Source organism: Homarus americanus, unplaced genomic scaffold (genome assembly GCF_018991925.1).
Source record: "Homarus americanus isolate GMGI-L3 unplaced genomic scaffold, GMGI_Hamer_2.0 scaffold11022, whole genome shotgun sequence".
NCBI classification, from domain to species: Eukaryota; Metazoa; Arthropoda; class Malacostraca; order Decapoda; family Nephropidae; genus Homarus; species Homarus americanus.
The window spans coordinates 4,628,325-4,647,676 of NW_024737068.1; the positions used below are offsets into that span (position 1 = coordinate 4,628,325).

The window sequence follows — 19,352 nt, forward strand, 5'->3', positions numbered from 1 at the left end:
GCTCGGCAAGCTCGTTGCACAACTTTCTTAGCACTCTGGGATGCACCATGTCAGAGCCGGGACTCTTATGGACCTTTAGCTTTGACAGTTTATATCTAATACCCTCTTCTGTGAACACAATGTGGGTCAGTGCTGTGTCGAACAGTCTGTCCTCAAACACAGGAAGGCCAATTGCATCCTCTCTCGTGAACACCGAGGAAAAGAAGCTGTTTAATGCCTCAGCTTTATCCCGGTCAGAATCTGCGTAACTACTATCTTCAATCCACAGGTCTGATACTCCTACTGGCGTTTTAAATTTCGACTTTGCATAGCGGTTAAATGCCTTTGGGTTGATTTGACCTCGCTTGCAATCAGCCTCTGGAACTCCTTTTCAGCCCTTTTACACTCTGCCTTTGCTTGGTTTCTGGCTCTTGCATACATCCTCCTGTCCTGCTCATCGCTTGACCCAATCCACGTCTTGAATTTCTGGGTTTTCTTCTTAACTTTGTCGACCGCCCTTGTTTTCCCACATCTTTCAGTTTTGAGGCTACTGGCTCACTTTTAAATAATTATTTTAAGATACGTATTATAATAGGACGGCAGCCATATTCTAAAGGTCCAGTAGCTTTGCTGACCTTGAAAGTTGACAGTCACTCTGTTAGTCCCTCGCATCTGCTGTTCATGACTGATGTTACAGTCTGGTGTATAAATTCTCAGATGTTTCACAAACAAAACACCTGCTAAGTTTAAGTTAATACAAATTTATTCAAATATATTACTAATAAGATACTGGCATATCAAAGAAAAATTACACTATGTTTCATACCTGAAGTAAAAGAAATAAGACGGACTTCATAATACGTGTTTGAATGAGCTTTTGTGACCAACTGTATCCTTGTAGTGGAAACCTCCCCTACAACCGCCGTTTGTCGCTGACTAGCCGACCCTCTTTGAATTCCTCAGCCTGCGCCTCGTGGTCTAGGTCAGCAACGAGCGCCAAGTCAACTATCAACCCACGCCTATCCCCGCTATATAAGACCTCACCCCGCCGTGACCTCCCTCTTTCTTCTAGCTCAGCTGCAGCAAGCAACACCTCCTCTGCTCCTGCCTGGTGGCTCCCGCTCCCTCCGGCGACTATGGCGCCCCACAAGCTGCGTGTCCTCCTCTGAGCACCCTCACCAACCAGCTCTCTCTACACCACGCTTGGACCCACGCTGCCACTTCCCAGCACCAAGCTGCATTGTACATCCAATACAATATGTATACAGAGAGCACATTGTGAGTTTCCTTTCTCTAACCCATCCTGTGTATGAACCAATATCTCATAACCCCACATCCTCAGGAGAGTCGGGATGATGACTCAATAGGACTTCCTGTCTGTGTTAATCTTGTTAACTTAACACATGAAATATTTAAGTTATGGGGATGATATTGAGTAACTAAATAAGTAGCTTACAAACCCGTTCCCCCTTTTTTTTAAATCTTTTGTGCCTCTGTAGAAAAAGCTTTATGAAATTATAACACAAGTAAGATTTATTGTATAATATTATACTTAGATATTTATCTTTAGGAGGTACAGAGAACATGACAGTGTACCTATTTCTTAATTTCATTAGAGAAATAAGTGAGAAAAGTTACCCCAGACATACCTCAGCCCACAAATACTGAATATAGATTCGTGTGCCAATAAACTGATTTGTATATATTCTCGTGCAAATTTGTGCTGGCCTGTCTCTCCCTCACCATGATGCCGTGCAAGCTTCCTGTCTCTATGTTCAAATTAAAAAATATAAAGCATGTGTTGTGTCAATATAACAAAGGATAGACAAAGAAATGTGTTAAAAGTTTATATTTAATAGGTTCCACATTTCTCAGTGTCATCATTGAAAAGTTGTGTAACTCGAGAGTGAACGAGTCCAGTTTGTGATGGTCGAAGATTGCTGCACATACAGCGCTGAAAAAACGGTGAAAGGTTAACGCGGTACTTTCAATGAATTCAGACTCCTTAACATTTAAGCTTAGATTCACACGTCATTGAATAGGAATAAATATCTGTACTAGTGAATTTTAAGGATATTTTATGAAACATATAATGTAGTGAATAAACATTAATATATCATCTTACTACATAAACTGGTTAAGTATTCAGAGTAACTCAATCTTTACGACGTTTTACTATATGAAGAACAACGATAATGCCAACCACAAATAAAATTGGCTTTGTCCATTTTTATTTACTCTAGAGTCATTTAAAATAGAATATAATGTTGTACTTCTGGAGAGTCCATCCTCATCACTGTTCGTGATAATTACATGGCTGACATTCCAAACTGATATTCTGTATCGCATTTAGATAAATCTTCTGTTTTAGATTATTTAAGTACTTGAGTGTTGTAAATACTTTACCATTTTGTTGTTTTACATAAAAAAATAGTTACTTTTCGAAAGATTATGTCAATATTGTGGATGTAGCCAGGTGAGCATTGTTTATCCTGGAATAAAAATATTCACATGTTGAGCCAAGTGTCAGGAACTAGGTCAAGTTGCCAGATGTATGACTGCTAGCGGGACGCAATGATTAATGTTAAAATATATTTACGACAAAAATCATTCCTAATGCATATATTACATAACGGCGTGATAAAAATAAAAATTAAATTATTTTATTTTCTTTTTAGATTTTTAAAAAGGGTTGTAGATATAAAATGAAAATAAGAAAATAAAGTTCTAGTTCTATTCGTGGTACATATTTAACATGAAGCAACTTATTGTCTGTAATATTTATTATGGTTGGGACATCAAACTCCAGCTGGTTGTTACCGTCAGTCACAGCTTAAAATGTCTAAGGTGTGTGGTACTGGCATGAGCCTCTCTTAAATTGACATATTGTTGAGCATAACACGTAAATAAGAAACCTGTGAGTAACATGTTGACAGAAGCACGTGATCGAGTGAGTGAGTGATAGCACCAGAGAAGTAATATTGCTCCACAAGTTTTATGGCAGAATTTGACTTAAATATTTTTACAATCGGAATCTTTTTTCATAATTCTGTGGGAGGAACTACAGAAGGAGTTCTTTGATTTTGTTCGTTTTTTCCACTTATGTTCTTTGGATCACAGTAAGTAATAAATACGACATGACAAATTGTTATTTTAATTTAATTGTTATTTAAATATTTTTAAAATCATAAATCGCCTGTAGTGGGTAGGACGTGAAGGGTAGGGGAAATTGCTTGGTAAAATACAGTGAAAAACTGATTATATGATGTTGAAATGATGTCTTTATTTGCTTTGTATGCAAAGAAATGAATTATTTACCATAAAAAAATAAAAAAATAAAATTACACTGATTCTTCAAGAAAGTTGCTTTCATTGGTACCAGATGTAACAATAAGTACTGTACTTTCTGTTTAATTTGGCAGGGGGTCCTTGGCTAGGAAGTTAGGTAAGATAGGTTTCTTGGCTAGGAAGTTAGGTAAGATAGGTTTCTTTCCTTGGCTTGGTCAGGTTTTATTTAGGTTATATTAAATTTCACCTCTTTAAAATACTTGTCATTATGATAAGAACATCTGTGGAAAAAATGAACGAAATTGAACGTGTTCTGGTGTTAGCCATCTGCTCCAGGAATACCCAACCAAATTGTAATTTCAGATTAGCTTATTAATTATGATAGTTTATTTTACCCATTTTAAAACAGGTAAAATAGTTTTACAATTTTGTTATTACCTAACTTGTTCATGTACACTAAAATTAACTACAGTATGTATTGTAGAAACTTTTTGTAGCTACCTGGTATGGAAGAAAAGTTGCTTGCCTTAAGATTAGTCCATATTTACCTCAGAATCTGCAGTTAACATGTTTTAATTTTATGTGATAGTCTTCTTGAGACTTTAAGCTCACTTTTTTCTAAAAGAGAATAAATGAACTACCGTAATACAAGCTTACCGGGTAACTAAGTTATTAAAATATTTAACTAAGGTCGTTAGGTTTGGTTGGGCTATCTGTACAGTATTTATATATGCTGCTAATGGTATGTTTTTTGTTTACCCTGTATATTTAAGAAGTAAGAGTTTGGAAAGTAATAATGAAATACAGTATTGAAGACAACCCTAATTATATTAACTGAAAGGGACTACCAGTATACACTTATACATGTTATGATATAATGTACTGGGAAAGATCTTGTTCACTGGCAACTCTGCCTAAACAACAGTTGTTCAACCATTAAGAACATAAGAACATAACATAAGAATGGAGGAAACTGCAGCGGGCCTATTGGCCCATACTGGGCAGTCCCATTTACACCCAACCCCTATTGCTCATATATCCATCCAACCATTGCAGTGGTACGTACAGTATATCATCACTGTTTACGACCATTTCTCATACATGTGTGGGTGTGCCGTGATTACCTGATAGCATGGTAACCCAGTTGCCATCAGGTAAATATGAACCAAATTTTATGTCTGGATGTCCTTACCCACCAGTTGACTTTGACACAGTGCCTGAGGAAGAGCACAGAAAACCAATACAGTATATTGTATTGTACAATACTTTATATGAATTGCAATTTCTGGGGGTAGATGTGAGTTATTTGCTAGGTAAGGAACATCTTTTCTTCCACAAACAATTGCTAATTTACCTTATTTACCTAATGGTCACCCACTATAGGTAACATCCACAATTTTGGCCAAAAGCCAGAGTTTAAGATTTTTATATGATGGAACTTGATAAGCGGAACCATGTACTGTACTGTATCTTTAGTACTGTACGTACCTGTATTATAATTTTTATTAACTTGTAATTCATTACAGCTAAAAATTGTGGAAAATAGAATTCATAAAACTTGGTAGACATGTTATAAAAGAGTAAATCTTAAACATATATGTACAGTACCGGTAAATAGTGAAAATTACTATTTTTTGGCTAATGTAGTGATGGACCAATTACTCTACTCCCTTCAGGTACAACCGTGCTGATAGTATTCCAGTATACAAATGAGTAGAGATTTTTTTAATAACTTTTGCCCATTGTGGAAGTATTTTCACCTGTGCTCATTATCATCACTCTTTATAATCATTATTATGAATCAATAATTATCAATCATCATCAGTCATTATCAATTATCATCAATCATCATCAGTCATTATCAATTATTATCAATCATCATCACTCATCAATCATTATCAGTCATCATCATCATCATTAATCAACATCAGTCATCATCATCAATCATTATCAATCATCATCTTTATCATCATCAGTTTTCATCACCAATCTTTATCATTAATCATTATTATGATCATCATCATTATCAATCATTATTATTATCATCATCTTCAGTCATCATCATCAATCATCATCATTAATCATCATCATCAATCATCATCATCAATCATTATCAGTTATCATCATCAGTTATTATCAATCATCATCCACATCATCATCATCAATTATTGTCATCATCATCTTCATCATGCACAAAAAGCTATACCTGTACTGTACCATTTTCTTCTTCAGGTGTGCACAGAACAGAAAATGCAGAGATGACACACAGGAGGATAGATTTAAGATCATCTAGTAAGTACTGTATAATACAGTAGTGGCTGAAATTTTGTACTGTGAAAATTATTCAGTGCAACTCAATGTAATCTATGCTAACCTAACCTAATCTCACCAAACCTAATCGTACCTAACCTAATCTAATCAAATCTTACTTCACCTCACCTTACTATACTTAATCCAATCTATCCTTAACCTAACCATACAAAATCTCACTTCACCTTGCCTAATCTACTCCAACCTAAAATACTAATAATCTAACATACCCTCACCTCACCTAATACAATCTACCTGTAATCTAACTTAACTTCACGTCTCCTAACTTTACCTAATCTGTATGTATGTCTATTTAATTAAGCAAGAACTGTTAAATCAAATGACAGTACAATACGAAACAAGTAACCTCAACTCAGGAAGACTAAGCAGGAACTGTTAAATCAAGTTAGTAATCAAGTAACTCTGCTTAGAAAAGATTTGATAAACTTGTATCTCCACTCATCTCTGGAATATCATTAAACCCAAGCCCAGTACAGGTGGCTGTGCATAGCTGTCACCTGCAAAGTGTGAACAGGTGTTAGGGCTCTTGACTCCTAGAATCTCTCTCTCTCTCTACCTCTCTGTACCAGGCATCTATTTTTTCATCTCTCTCTTTGTTTTTTACTTGTATATTGTCTATACAGTATCTATGTTTTGTCTGTATACATTTTTTATTTATGTATATCTGAATTCGTGGCTCCTCCGTCCTTGTGGAATGTGGTACAGTACCCTACCTGGTAATTCGTTTTTATTTGACAGTTGTTTTATAACCTCAAGTTTACAGTGTAATGTATAGTCTAATTTACTGTGTAATTTCAGTGGGTGAGATTTAGGTGGAGTGCATGATGGCCAGGCCTGACCTTTCTAATTCCCTATTTACCCTCAGCATTTTGATAAGATATTTTGGTTTTGTTTATAAAATTGAATAATGAAAAACTGCATCGCTCTCTAAAGGTTATGTAAGCTATGCCTAGTGCAAATATGATAATCTAGTTTGTTGTGAAGTTCATTATCTGGTGAACATACATGATAGAGCGTACAAAATGTCTCTGGGAGGATGATATGATAAGGTGTGACATCACCTTGACACTTGTGTTCACATCAGTACCTACTGTGAGGAAGGATCTTGGTCTCTAGTGGGAGAGATTTCACTATTTAAGTCAATTAAAAGGCAAGGCATTAAATCTTTATATTATTATATGTACAGTACAATACTTTAATGCTACACATCATATGGGAATTTGTATATTCATCAGTAGGACTTCTGTCTTTGTGCCACTATCTGCGATTGTGAAATTGAGACCTTTTTATATGTTGTTGTGATGTTTATTGTTCATGTTGATGTATACTGTAGTGTACCATGGTGATGTGTGTGTTGAAGCAGATAGTACAGGATCTCGATATTGTTTTGATTGTATAGTGGAAGTAATGACATTGTGGCTTGGATGCCATCAGGTAAATATGAACTAAGTATTGTGTCTGTATGGGATCACTTCCTATCACTTTGACAGAGCATCTTCTTAGTTGGCAAGGCAGGATCGCCATTCCCTCAGGTAATCAAAGATTGCTCGTTCATTTAATAAGTATATTTGTTAGGAGATAGCACACACATGTGCTCTTACACACTTGTGCACACAAATGTACACACATGTACACATATACACATACATGTACACACATACATGTACACACACCTATACATGTACACCCATACAGACACACACACACACACACACACACACACACACACACACACACACACACACACACACACACACACACACACACACACACACACACACACACACCTGTACATCTATTCATGGTATAGAACAAGTGTGCTCCACATTCAAGGTTCAGTGTAGATTGTGCGAGAGGTGTGTGAATATTTATTGATCTTGGAGATTTTGTAATACAATACTGCAGTTTTTGAAAACACTGTATCTAGTATGTGATGAATACTACATATATATTATATGGCTAATTTCCACAACATCTTGTAACATTTACTGTAAAATGAACATGGGAAAGAACCAGCTGTGTGTTAAGTGAGAGAAACAAGTACTGTATACAGTATATACTGAACTGGTAATAATGTTACTGTACATTACTTAGTGGAAATCAGTTTTTTATTTATCTTTTCACACAGGGGAGTAAATGGCCTGTTTGTCAAGCTGGTAGTACACTAATATTGTATGTTCGACCAATAGGCTCAGTGTCCATGAGTTATAATGTCGTGTTATTTATAAAAATAGAAGCGCTGAGTTAGTTGAATGGACTCATGTGATTTTTATGTAGCACAGTAATGCAATATATTTACTTTTAAGTCTTGAATTGTAGATTCTCTGTATTTTATAATGCTGCCAACTTAACCACAGCAGTAGATGATAAGCAATAGTCATATTACTGTACTATATAAACTTAGATGTTGAAGGAGGGTACAGTTCATGAAAAGACACGAAGACTGTCGTGCAGATCATCTTGGTATGTTTTTCTGACTGATGAGAGTAAATATTTTGAAATAGTCTTCTCTCTGTTGGAGTACCTTGTGATTCTGTTTAGATAATTCTATTTTTGCTGTATTTAGTCTTTTTGTGCTGTTTTTCTTTGTATGCCCACTGAAAAAGATGGGTGTACATCAGCTAGGTATCATTGAACTACTTCTTGTCTGGAGCACAACAGAGGATGTTGTTGGTGCAGTGGCAGTGTGCTTTCTTCTCACTACTGCAACCTGGGTTCAGTTCCAAGTTAGGTTGGATGTGAAAAGATTGTTGCACTGTACTCTGGTTTCCTCTTGTACTAATGTGCAGGTTTTCTCTTTGTACTTTGGTTTCTTCTTTATACTTTGGTTTCTTCTTTATACTTTGGTTTCCTCTTTATATTTAGCCATTTGTAAGTTTTGCTTTGATCAGTGTGTCCTTGTACTTGTACGGTATACTTTTTGAGGTCATTCAGCCAATTGCTGAGGAGTCAGAATCAGTGATAATACTGTATATCACAGGTTTTAAGAATGAATAAAAGTTGGCAGATTATGTAGTTAGAACTGCAAAATCTTGCGTAATTCTTTAATGTATTATAAAACAAGTGTTCATCATCACAGATAGTCTTTTAGACCTTTGTGTACAGGCTCCCCTCTGTACTGAACAAAATTGTCTGGCGTTAGCCAAATAAAATATTAAAAGTGGTGTCCCCAGTGTGAAGGGGTTATTTTTGTATATACATACAGTAATCTCGCCGTTAGCCGAAATCCTAGGTCCCTGGAACTCTCCAACAGCTAGAATGGAAATCAGCGTGGATTTTTTTTTTTTTAATTCTCTCAATTCCAGATATGCGAACGAGTGTCTAGGGATGAAAATCAAGCACATTTTCTTGAAAAATTCAAAGAAAATCTCACCAAACCTTTCCGTTCTTGGGTTGATGCATTTTCCAGCCTCTCTGAGCCTAGCATCATGGCGCACTTGGTTCATGGTCCTCTGCCATTATGCAAGGTTGATCCCTTGCTCACTGCTGTTTTTGCATAAATTTGCATTCTGTAGTACTGTACATTACTGTACCAAGATACAAATAGCCAAGAATACAGTGTTAAAGTGGTGTTAAGACGAAAAAATAAGTTACAATTACATATACAGTACTTTACTGTAGTGCAGTACGTTCAGTAAGTGTGGAAGTACCATACCTGCATGTACATGAAAAGGGAAACACTGGAGCACCTTAGCTTTTGTCTTCATTCAAGACATTTTCAGGTCATGAGACTCACTAATCCCCCACCCTGACAATAGGTGACCTGACATTGCATCAGGTCAGTAACATGAGACCACTAATCCCTTCACCTCACCTCCACTGCAAATGAGAGAAGAGTTTATGTACAGTGGGTGACCTGACATTTCATCAGGACAGGTTAGTAACATGAGAACCATTAATCCTCAACCCTACTTCCATCGCAAGTTTTAAGATGTAAAAAGTGATTATGGTTATGCTGACTGTACAGTACTGTAGATTCAGCAGAGTGGACAGTGTATGCCTACTGTAGGCTCAAGATGACAGCATTTTCTGGTGAATACAGTATATATACAGTACATTAGTAGGGTACTTTATTTTGTTGATTTACAATATATTGTACATGTTAAGAGATGTTTGTGTATATAAATACAGCTCTGTGTGAGATGTGTAGTTTAGACTCAGAGGAAAACTTTCCCTAGTGCAGTACAGAGTGAAAATTTTCAGTCTTAGCTGTGATACACAGCTCCATTCACGCCTCGTACGCCTGTATCATGTAAATTTTTATATACAGTATTCCCGTATATTTGTTTATTTGAACAAACTTTTAGGTAAATTATTCAGGATTATTTTATTATAAAAAAGGTGTTTTCAACTTAATTAGAACTGACTTTATAGACTCTGGATTTTTTCCGGGTTTGACAGATTTGTCTCATTACCTGGAAATCTCTCATTCCATGGAAGAGCTCTGCTCCAATTATTCCAGGTAACGGGATGATTACTGTATACAGTCGGCCCTTAACATACGCGGGGGTTAGGTAACAGAGATACCCGTGAATGTTAAAAATCCGTGTACATTTGCTCTCCCCCCCCCCCCCAAAAAAAAACCCTGGCCCCCCATGTCCTTATTTACCATATATACTCGTGTGTAGGTCGAGTTTTTAAGACCAAATGATTTGGCAAAAAATTGGGGGTAGACCTCTAAACGGGTAATAGTTTCGTTAGGTTGAAAAATATTTACCAGTAACTACCAGTAAACAATGGAAACGACGCACCAACGCACCACCAGCTGTGAGTGTCGGTACAGTTGCCAGGGCAGATCTCTTGCGTCATCATAGCAAGCCCAAAGTAGCCAAATGCATGGTATGGTATGCACAGGATGATGTAAAACATAAAGTATTCATCTTTTAAAGTTTATTAATAGAAATACTGTACAGTTGTACCCCACTTAACGCGGTCAATAGAACCCAGAGGGTCCCGTGTTAAGTGAAATCCGCGTTAAGTGAACAACAGAACATATGGGATTAATTTCAATAGAAACCAGCCCGACCCCCAAACTCCACTTTTTGAAGACGCATAACTATGTTGTAGTAAAAATAACATCTTAATTTTATGATGGTACATGCACATAATTAATACTTAAGAGAAATAGAGAAATACAGTCGCCAAGTTAATGTCCATTCAAATAATGGACTCAACTCCCTCCCCCTCTCACACTACACTCGCTGGCTCTTCCATCTGAGAAATTTTGGGGGGAAAACCAGGTATAGTAATAAATAATTCCTCAAACTAAAGTTAGGATAATATAATTGACATTGCTGGATTCCTTGTAAGACCAGGAATATTTTGAATACAAATGTCATATATTTTTCACAAAAGATAACATATTTACTCAGAATGAACTTTACATCTAAAATTTGTATGTCTAATGCAAAATCTATGATGTTTATATTCAAAATGATCACCAAATTGTAAGAATTCCAGCAATGTAAATTATATTCTGGCCGGATAATTTGTATGGATTTTATGAGCTAAAACAATATCTTCAGTTAATAAAAAAAAAAAAATATTCTTCACTGTAACAGATGGTCTGGTCCTCCCTCCCCCCACCCCCACCTTGCGTCTCACCAGATGTGTGGGAAAACCAGAATATTTACCTTTTAGTAATAAATAATACCTCAAACTAAAGTTAGGATAATATAATTGACATTGCTGGATTCCTGTAAGACCAGGAATATTTTGAATATAAATGTCATATATTTTCACAAAAGATAACATATTTACTCAGAATAAACTTTACATCTAAAATTTGTATGTCTAATGCAAAATCTATGATGTTTATATTCAAAATGGTCATCAAATTATAAAATTCAGCAATGAAAATTATATTCTGGCTGGGTAATTTGGACGAATTTTATGATTTCAAAACAGGCAGTCAGGCAGGGTGGCTGGTGGGGGCGAATCTAAAAAATAGCTCGGGCGAGGACACTCCCGCTTATATGTGGAAAAAACCGCGTTAAGTGAAAAGTTCAGCTCTGGCGAGGAACACGCGTATATGGTAAAAGCGCTAAGTGAAACAGCTTAGGCGGGTAATACTGTACATAAATTTTTGTTCATTACATTTGAAACATCAATCTTTGTTAATTAAATTTGAAACAAAAAACTACGATACCGTATGTCTAAATACCGGTATTTATTTTCATTAAAACGCTACATCACAGAGTATATTTTACCTTAACTGTGACCCGAATGAATATATTCTCAGAAATTAATATGGAAATGTAATATTTTTGCTGAAATGAAGTGCATTACAGTGGAAAGTGGAGATAAAATTATGCAAACAATGAATATTGCTTTCTTTGTTCAAAAATTTTACCGTGAACAAACCTGTAATCGCATATGTACTAGATGATTACGGTCCTTAAATTGTTATGTCTATTGCAAAATATAGATTGTTTATACAGATATTCAAATAAATCACTATCTACAAGAATCCTAAGGTCGTAAGTTATTCACTCAGGTCGCTTTGGGTGGCAAATTATGAGAAGAGCTTGGTCACTCTCTATGAATGATAAATAAACAGTAGGCCTTCAGCGCCAACTGTCACATCTATCTCAAATAACAAAACAAACACCACACTCTCACCCCACCTCCTCCCACCCCACCTCCCACCCGCCTCCCACCCCCGCCCCGCCTCCCTCCCTGTTCTCTGCCTGGCTACCTTGTGTTCCCAGACAAAAAGATTGGTGATAGCTTTATTCTTATGTGCTTATTTTATATAATATCTCAGACTAAAGTTAGAGAGCTGTATTGTTGGAATCCTTGCAAGATAAGCCAATAATTTGAATATAAACGCCATATATTTTGCTCAAGATATAAAAAATGTAGTAATAATAGTGTGGGCCAATGATTGTGTAGTACATTTTATAATACAGTATAAAAGTTTTCAACTGTATTTTTGCAGATTTACATAAATTTCTTCATTTATTTTCATCCATTTACATGCAACACACTGCATTTTGCAAGAAAATAAATGACCTAGTGCAAAGTTGGAGTGTACATGTACTAATTTCATTACGGTACTAAAATTGTTATATCTAGTGCAAATTAGAGCATGTTGCTATTCAAATTAATCAGTGTCTTTATGCAATCCCAGCAATGTTAATTATATTCTCCCAGGTCATTTTGTGGCATTTTAAAATGGAGAAGCGAGAGACTGTTAAATAAACACACAGAGACCTTCGGCTCAAACTGTCAAATATATCACCTCAACCCACCCCACCCCTCCACCCTCCCCCCACCTGTTGGCTGGTTGGTCTGGCCCCTCCCTCCTAATCTGCTCAGTCAGTTTTATTTAGGCTTATGTTTTTACCTTGTATAATATCTCTGTATCGTTAGGAGATTACAATTTGCATTGCTGAATCCTCAAGACACAGCCACAATTTGAATATAAACTATGTTATTTTGCTCAAGAGACTAAAAATTGTTGCACTAGAGCACAGTACTGGTTTTCAGTTAAAAAACTGTTGTATTATTACAATAATATTCCTCCTAATTGACTTGAATAAATACTTCTGAATAGAAATATACAATATTTTTGTTGAAACTTCCTGGCTTGGTGTAAAGTGTCAGAAATATAAATGGTAAACACCTCTGGTTTGCGGTACTGGTGTTTCAGGCACGTTTCAGTTTATAGGACGTGAGTGTTTTACTGAAGGTTTTGTTGTACTAATACCCTCAAAAACTTGGGTCGACTCATAAACAAGGAATATCATAAATTAACTGATTTTTTGGTCAAAAAATCAGGGTCGACTCCACAGTGCTGATGTCAACACACGCCAAGTGGGTTACAGCGAGACTGACTAAGTGAGGGAGCGCGGTGGCATGACGGGCGGTGTGTGTGTGTGTGGGTGCGGGCGGGCGGTGTCACATGATTTGAATGTACTTCAATTACTTAATGTACAGAATATTCCGGCAGGGGCAACCGCGATGGCGAATCCGTATGCTAAAACCCGCTTATGTGAAGGGCCGAGTGTACTGTATATGAGGCTGTGTTGACCATAACTTTGTAAGTGCCCAAAAAATTAAAACACCAGAAAATGTGGTTAAAGTTTAGAAATGAACTCACTATGTCTCCTGAAATAATTGTGATAGTGCAATCATTATTGTATCAAATTGAAGCTTCATAATGAGGATTAAGTTGCTATAATCAGATAATAAAATTATTGTCATGATTATTAGTAATCATGAAAATGATCATAACCTTAGCAATTTAGAGGCATTAGTTTCTATGAAATTTGGTTATTTTGATATAGGATACTCATGTACAGTACATTATATTATAACTAATCAATCCATACTAAAAATATCCAAGAGATTATTGCGACTCATAATAATTATTGTAACTGCATTTTCTGTCCCCAAAAAATCATGTACAGCAGCTAAAACAACAACTGTATTCTGCATACTTTGTGGGAAACAATATGAGACCATGGACAATAAATTTGGGTATATGATGGCTGTCACTAGTCACTGTAAAATTTTGGAGAATATCAACCCCCACCTGCACAGATACGTAGTTGTTTTAGCTGCTGTACATGTTGGAAATAAGGATATGGTTATACAAATAAGGATTAGTAATTAAAGAAACCCAACTTAATCTAAATATTTGTGTTTTCCTGTTCTTCTCTTCATAAAAAGTCCATATATATATATATATATATATATATATATATATATATATATATATATATATATATATATATATATATATATATATATATATATATATATATATATATATATATATATATATATATATATATATATATATATATATATATATATATATATATATATATATATATATATATATATATACTGTATATATATATATATATATATATATATATATATATATATATATATATATATATATATATATATATATATATATATATATATATATGCAAGTAAATCACTGTAGGTGCCAATGTCTATGCGACATTTCATCTGGCAAGTAAAAATATATTACATTCCTTGCAAGGAACTTATAAATGCAACCAATTGTGTTAAACAAATGTTAATCAAGAACTCCCCCAACAACACAATTGGTTGCATTTATAAAGTTCCTTGCAAGGAATGTAATATGTTTTACTTAGGCCAGACAGGTAAAAGATCTTGCAACTAGAATTAAACAACACAAATACAGTGTTAGGACAGGAATCCAATGCTCTGTTTGTTCATTTGAGGGATAACAAGCATTGCATTGACTGATAATGCCTCCTAATATTACCATGTAAGTCAATTGACAGTAGGAACATCATAGAATCTAGTCTTATTAAACATACCAAGCATTCAACATGAATTTGAGTAACGGCATGTACAAGCTGGACAATTTTGTAATTAAGAAGATTTGTGATCAGGTGAGAAGGCCGGTCACTTGACCATCTGACCTGACCACCAACCGCTGTGTGCTATTTAAAGATTAGTAGGGTCATTACTAATACCTGACCATATTGGACCTGGTCTCACCTCTGTATATATACACCTTTGATTTGTATTACTCTCTAGTCTGTACTCACCCCTGAAGATGTGAATTACACGAAAGCTTTGGGAACTTCATGTTTTCTTGTGGTTATCAGCATATATATATATATATATATATATATATATATATATATATATATATATATATATATATATATATATATATATATATATATATATATATATATATATATATATATATATATATATATATATATATATATATATATATATATATATATATATATATATATATATATATATATATATATATATATATATATATATATATATATATATATATATATATATATATATATATATATATATATATATATATATATATATATATATATATATATATATATATATATATATATATATATATATATATATATATATATATATATATATATATATATATATATATATATATATATATATATATATATATATATATATATATTAAGCAATGGTTTTAACCAAACATGTTATAGAAACAGTTAACAAATTCTTTCATAATGGTTGTCCTTTACAGCTGTAAATATGACGTACGATCGGTTAGGTGAGGTAGGGGACAAGGAGAGAGGACCGCCCAACCACTGTAGAGTCATCCAGCAGGGCACGGAGGAAGAGCTGACCCTTTATGGCTACCAGAACTCTGCATGTAAGGCCGCTCTCTTCTATCTCCTGACTCTCATCACCCTTGGAATTTTTTATCTCATCTCCTACTGGAAGCCAGAGTGGCGGGTCTACTGGAAGAGTAGAAAGTCTGCTTTGTCAGATGCTGATGCTCTTATATTAAAGGTAGGAGTCTTGACACAGTACAGTATACAGGTTTCTACTGATACTATATATGTTTGCCTGGTAAACAAAGATTTGTCTTAACAAAAGTCACAATTTGACAACTTTTTTCTTTACGCGAAAGCAACTTATTTTCTTTTATGATTAGCACTCACTTTTGACTTTTGTGCAGTGATGCATTAATCTGCACAAAGTTCTGCATTTTCATGGGTATTTATTCTTTAGTATAAGGGCCTGCCTCTTATAACAATTTTTACTTTAATACTTACAACCATTGGTAGCGGTGGGATTCTTTTGGTAGCATGGTCGAGGGTCTAGGCACATGGGTATGGTAATTCTGGTATCAAGTCACTTGGACGGAAATAAAGTGAAATACTGTGGGAGAAATGAATACACCTAAAATACTCTAAGAATAAGTTTATTAATATGAAATCAAAGGGAAAAAGATATATTATTAATGTATAACTACCAGGCTCACCTCCTGGGCTTATTGCAGACTCAGAAGGTTTTGTGGACGTTTGAGCGTAATATGAATCCTTAAGGTTTTTAGGTTAGCCGTCATCACGATCATGACATTAGTATTATTTTTATAGGACATACAGTGGTGAACTTGTGTGAAAGCCCCCAGTTGACCTACATTTTCCCTCCTTTGAACATAACCTCCAATAATACATGGGCTCTACCATTAAATTTATACCTGTACAGTAGTACCCCGATTTACGCGGTCAATTGAACCCACAGGGTACCGCGGAAAGTGAAAACCGCGTAAAGTGAACAACAGAACATATGGGATTAATTCCATTAGAGACTGGCCCGACCCCCAAACTCCACTTTTTCCGACATAATACCTATGTTGTAGTAAAAATAACATCTAAATTTTATGATGGTATGCTCACACAATTAATATTTAAGAGAAATACAGCTGCCAGGTTAATGTCCATTTAAATAATGGACTCAAATCCCCCCCCCCTCTTCCCAGCTCACTGGCCCCTACCTCTCTGAGAAATGATTGGGTGAAACACTAGATTTTAACGTTTAGTAATAAATAATACCTCAGACTAAAGTTAGGATAATATAATTGACATTTCTGGATTCCTTGCAGGTCAGGGAATATTTTGAATGTAAACTTCATATATTTTGCACAAAAGATAAAATACTTGCTTTGTGTAAACCAAATTATTACATTAGATCTAAAATTTGTATGTCTAATGCAAAATCCATGATGTTTATTTTCAAAATGATCATCATATTGTAAGAATTCCAGCAATGTAAATTATATTCTGGCCGGGTAATTTGTATGAATTTTATGAGCTAAATAAAAAAAAAAAAATTATACTTCATGTATATATGAGTAGATGCACCGCGGAAAGTGAAAGTCCGGTTCTGGCAAGGTACCGCGTAAATGAGAAATCGCGGAAAGTGAAACCGTGTAAAGCGGGGTAATACTGTATATATTTTTTTCATATACTGAATGGATTTCCAGGAACACAACCCTTTCATGTGTTGAAGGGTGCCTGCATCTGTGTTTCCTAGTTAGCTGCATCTTGAATACAGTATTGACATTATAATAAGGTAGCACAATAATAATATTAATAATGATGGTGAGAAGGAAAAGAAAACACAGTATAGTACTACAATCCCTTATCCGAAATCCTTGGGGCCAGAGGCATTTCGGATTTCGGAATTTTTCGGTTTTCAGAATGGTTAGGTTTTTTTGTGTGTGTGTGTGTGTGTGTGCGTGTGTGCGTGTGTGCGCGTGTGCGCGTGCGTGCGATAATAATAATTAACGGTTTATTGAAAAAGTTCTGCAGCCCGAAGGCTGAAAATATACATTGGGCATAAATGACTTATTACATACATTGGTGGTTTAACAAAAGCCTTCATTAGAGAAAGGTGAAGGAACATACAGTGAACATACAGATTAATGTAGGTGTTGAACAGAAAACACGTAGTGTAGTAACTCCCTCCCAGATGGTGTTAGGAGGGACCTCACGTGGTGTAGTAGTTCCCTCACAGATGGTGTTATGAGGGGCCTCACGTGGTGTAGTAATTCCCTCACAGATGGTGTTATGAGGGGCCTCACGTGGTGTAGTAATTCCCTCACAGATGGTGTTATGAGGGGCCTCACGTGGTGTAGTAGTTCCCTCACAGACGGTGTTCTATGAGTGAGGTGTGGTCCCAGGCCTTCCTATCGTAGACGGATTAACACATCGCTGGTTGTTGGGTCGGGCCGCCGTTATCACTGGGTACCTGGGACCTCACTGTGTGAAGGTCAACTTGGGTACCACTGTTACTGTTGAGTTGTTCTCACTGACTTAAGCACTGTTCACCACTGTTCACCTCTGTTTAACACTGGTTCCATTCCTTTCCTAAATGAAATAGTAACTTCTGGCGTGAACTTGTTGATATTCCGGTGGGGAGGAGGGTTCAGGGGAGGGAGTTGGTATGGGCAAAAATATAATAATAATGATTATAATAATAATAATACTACCTGTAATAATAATAATTCATAGGTCTAGGTCGTGTTTCTCACTTTTTATCTTTTTTCATTCTTGTATTTCCTTATTATTATTATTATTATTATTATTATTGTTATCATTATTATTTTATTTTGGTGTATTTTTTATTAAAATTTTTATTTACAGTACAGTGGGGTATGCTATAACGAACGGATCCTACTACGAATATTCCTATAACGAACGGTTTTACCTATAAAATTGAGAATGCTATAACGAACGAAACTCCTACAACGAACATTATTTAAAAAATTTTTTTTTTTTTTTACTAATTTATTGTTTTTTTATTACAAGCATTAATGATATTCTTTATTTCAGGGGTTTATATGCATATTTATGCACTTTTTTACAATTTTTACAATTTTATATTATATTTTTCAGTGTTAAGTGGTTGTATTTGGGGGCCTGGAACGGATTAATCCTATAACGAACGAATGCTATAACGAACAAGGTTCTAGAACCAATTAGATTCGTTATAGCATACCCCACTGTATTATGAATAATTATTATTATAATTATTATTATTACTATTACATTTTGCCCCCAGGCCCCGATGTGGGTCAGTGATTTATGCCTGTGTGGGCTAATCCTAAAAAAAAAAAATGCTCCACAAAAAAATTCCGGTTTTCAGAGCTTTTCGGTTTTCGGAATTTCGGATAAAGGGTTGTCAACCTGTATAATGATAATTACATTATAATAATACTGTACATGGTACACAAATACTATGGAATGGGTAATTTGACTACGTATTACAGTATTATACCTTGCAAGATACAACAAGCACCGAACATGTGACTGTCTGCTTAGGGATACAAAACATGAGTATAATGACTTACAAAATATGAAAATCATTTGTAAGTCACATGGTGTTGTCTTGATTCACAAGGGGAGAGAGAGAACAAGTAATCA

At 35.1% G+C, this 19,352-nt stretch overlaps 1 protein-coding gene across 5 annotated transcripts in view; it reads left to right on the forward strand.

Moving 5' to 3' along the window:
• Positions 1-2,723: 2,723 nt before the first annotated feature.
• Positions 2,724-19,352, forward strand: part of LOC121872920 (polyamine-transporting ATPase 13A3-like) — a 76,404-nt gene continuing 59,775 nt past the window's right edge. For 3 of the 5 annotated variants that reach the window (XM_042376035.1, XM_042376039.1, XM_042376040.1), the window contains exons 1-3: positions 2,724-2,826; positions 5,500-5,559; positions 15,662-15,930. In XM_042376035.1, coding sequence (XP_042231969.1) covers positions 5,526-5,559; positions 15,662-15,930 — 303 coding nt within the window. In that variant the 5' untranslated portion in view covers positions 2,724-2,826; positions 5,500-5,525. The other 2 variants (XM_042376037.1, XM_042376036.1) reach the window with 2 other exon arrangements.